Source organism: Plectropomus leopardus, unplaced genomic scaffold, assembly GCF_008729295.1.
Source record: "Plectropomus leopardus isolate mb unplaced genomic scaffold, YSFRI_Pleo_2.0 unplaced_scaffold3411, whole genome shotgun sequence".
Taxonomy (NCBI): domain Eukaryota; kingdom Metazoa; phylum Chordata; class Actinopteri; order Perciformes; family Serranidae; genus Plectropomus; species Plectropomus leopardus.
Genome location: NW_024637258.1, coordinates 1 through 2,790, shown reverse-complemented (window position 1 = coordinate 2,790; position 2,790 = coordinate 1). Strand labels below are relative to the sequence as shown.

Genomic DNA, 2,790 nt, shown 5'->3' with positions numbered 1-2,790 from the left:
CTACTCTACACTCTACACTGCTCTACTCACACTCTACTCTACTCTACTCTACACTACACTACACTACCCTACTCTACACTACTCTACTCTACTCTACTCTACTCTACTCTACTCTACACAATACACTACTCTACTCTACTCTACTCTACTCTACTCTACACTATACACTACTCTACTCTACATTCTACACTACTCTACTCTACTCTACACTATACACTACTCTACTCTACACTACTCTACACTCTACACTACACTACTCTACACTACACTATTCTACTCTACAGTTCTTTACTCCACTCTACTCTACACTAATATACTCTACACTATACACTTCACTACTCTACACTACTTTGCTCTACACTACTCTACTCTACACTATTCTACTCTACAGTACTTTACTCCACTCTACTCTACACTATACACTTCACTACTTGACAGTACTCTACTCTACACTACTTTGCTCTACACTACTCTACACTAATATACTCTATACTAGTCTACTCTACTCTATACTAATACACTACTCTACTCTATTCTACATTAATATACTCTACACTACTCTACTCTACACTAATATACTCTACACTACTCTACTCTAAACTAATCTACTCTACACTCCTCGCCTTTGGTATCGGGTACTTTTCTGGGGGTTGTATTCCATTAGAAGATAGCACCGCCTCAATGTAGCTGGTCGTCATAGCGACGCCGTGGGACACTCCCACTTTCGGGGAAGCCCCATTTTTCAGTGCGCACCACTAAACATGTGACATTGATAAAGTGTGACAGCGCGCGGTCAATAACAGAGTTACTGTGAGACAGACTGCACTAATACCCGCCGCTAACGTGTCCTCTCTGTCTCTGTCCTTCTGTCGGACGATGAGGAGTTCAGGTCAATTCGGAAATGTAGGCATCTGAGCGCAGCGCCGCTTCACGCACAAACGGCCGCAGCAGGAAAAACACGGAAGTTAAATAGTGGAGACGGATGTTCAGAGATGGAAAGTAATGAGAGAATAAATACAACATTACATATTACTTCTATTTTTTAGTATTTCAGGAGCCTTTATGTGCTGAAAATATATATTCTGTGACACAAGAGTCAGCATTTTTAGAGCTCCCCTGAACGCCTCAGGACACACACACGCACACACACATATATATTCACACACGCACACACACATATATATTCACACACGCACACACACATATATATTCACACACACACACACACACACACACATACTATCTCTCTCACACACACACACACACACACACACACTCTCTGGATACACCTGTCGGACAGTAAGCTGAGGAACTGCGGCTGCTGCGATAACTTTGCTGTTGAGTGTTCTGCGTGCAGCGTATTGATGACGCAGTGATGTTTCTCTCTGACCAATCAGTGGTCTGCAGTGTCACCTTTTAGTACCTCTTAGTACCCAGTGGGCTGTCTCTGGAACCAGGAGAGCAGGTACTAAAGAAGTGGTACCAGGTACCAAAAAAAGTAGAGTAGGTACCATGTAGTGGAGAAGGGCCATTAGCCTACATTTCCCATCATGCCTCGATTTAGACCAGGTTTTAGTGTGCCCATAAGTTTGCTGTTATCTGGTCTTTCTGTCGTGTTTCGAACGTGTCTGTGCAGAACGATTCATGACGCCTTTGTGTTTGTAGTTCACATTGATGAGTTATTGGTGAGTCACTGATGATGTCATTGATGAGTTATTGATGAGTCATTAATGAGTTATTGATGATGTGATTGGTGAGTCATTGATGAGTTATTGATGATGTGATTGTGTTATTGATGATGCGATTGATGAGTCATTGATGAGTTATTGATGATGTTATGATGTTATTGATGAGTCATTGATGATGTGATTTAGATATTGGTGAGGTACGTATGTGCCCCTGCACCAGCCGTGCATGCAGCCTGTTGCTATCGCTCCTGCTCGTTTTCCTACTTTTAAACTATTTAAAGGCAATTTCCCCTCTGGGATCAATGAAGTATTTCTGATTCTGATTCTGAATGAATTATTGGTGAGTTATTGATGATGTGATCTCTCCCCTCAGCGCGTCGGTCCGAAGATGTTGGATCACGAGGGGAAGGAGGTTCCGGGGAATCGAGGGTATAAATACTTCGGAGCAGCCAGAGATCTTCCAGGGGTCAGAGAGCTGTTTGAGAAGGAGCGTAAGTTAACTCCGTCTTTACCGTCTCACATCGAACCTCTAGCACTGTGCTGTCAGCTGATTGGTCCTTTTTGATCATGTGACCCCCAGCTGCCCCGGCGCTGAGGAAGACGAGGGCGGAGCTGATGAAGGAGGTAGACGCAGAGTATTACGGCTACAGAGACGAAGACGACGGCGTGCTGCTGCCTCTGGAGACGCAGTACGAGAAACAAGGTCAGATTATTTAATCATGAAACAGTCAGATTATTTGAGTATGAAACAGTCAGATTATCTGAGTATGAAACAGTCAGATTATTTGAGTATGAAACAGTCAGATTATTTGAGTATGAAACAGTCAGATTATTTGAGTATGAAACATTATTTTATCAAAAAACAGTCAGAATAAATTACTCTGTGTGTGTGTGTGTGTGTGTGTGTGTGTGTGTGTGCGCGTGCGTGTAGCAGTGTTAGAGGCGGTGCAGAGGTGGAGGACAGAGAAGGAGTCTCTTCTGTCCGGAGACAAACAGGAGGACGAGGAGGACGAGGACATCTACACTGTTCACCCCGAGGAGGTGACCTGTCCCCTTAACACTCACCTGACTGCCTCTCACCTGTCTGTCTCTTACCTGTCTG

The 2,790-nt window shown here is 43.8% G+C and overlaps 1 protein-coding gene across 1 annotated transcript; it reads left to right on the top strand.

Annotated features, from left to right (window-relative positions):
• Positions 1-1,811: 1,811 nt before the first annotated feature.
• Positions 1,812-2,770, top strand: LOC121938805 (pre-mRNA-splicing factor ISY1 homolog; the record flags this gene model as incomplete). The annotated part of the gene is made up of 3 exons (XM_042481968.1): positions 1,812-2,179; positions 2,269-2,391; positions 2,620-2,770. Coding segments are annotated over exons 1-3 (377 nt in total), but the record flags the coding sequence as incomplete, so codon positions are not given.
• Positions 2,771-2,790: the final 20 nt, after the last annotated feature.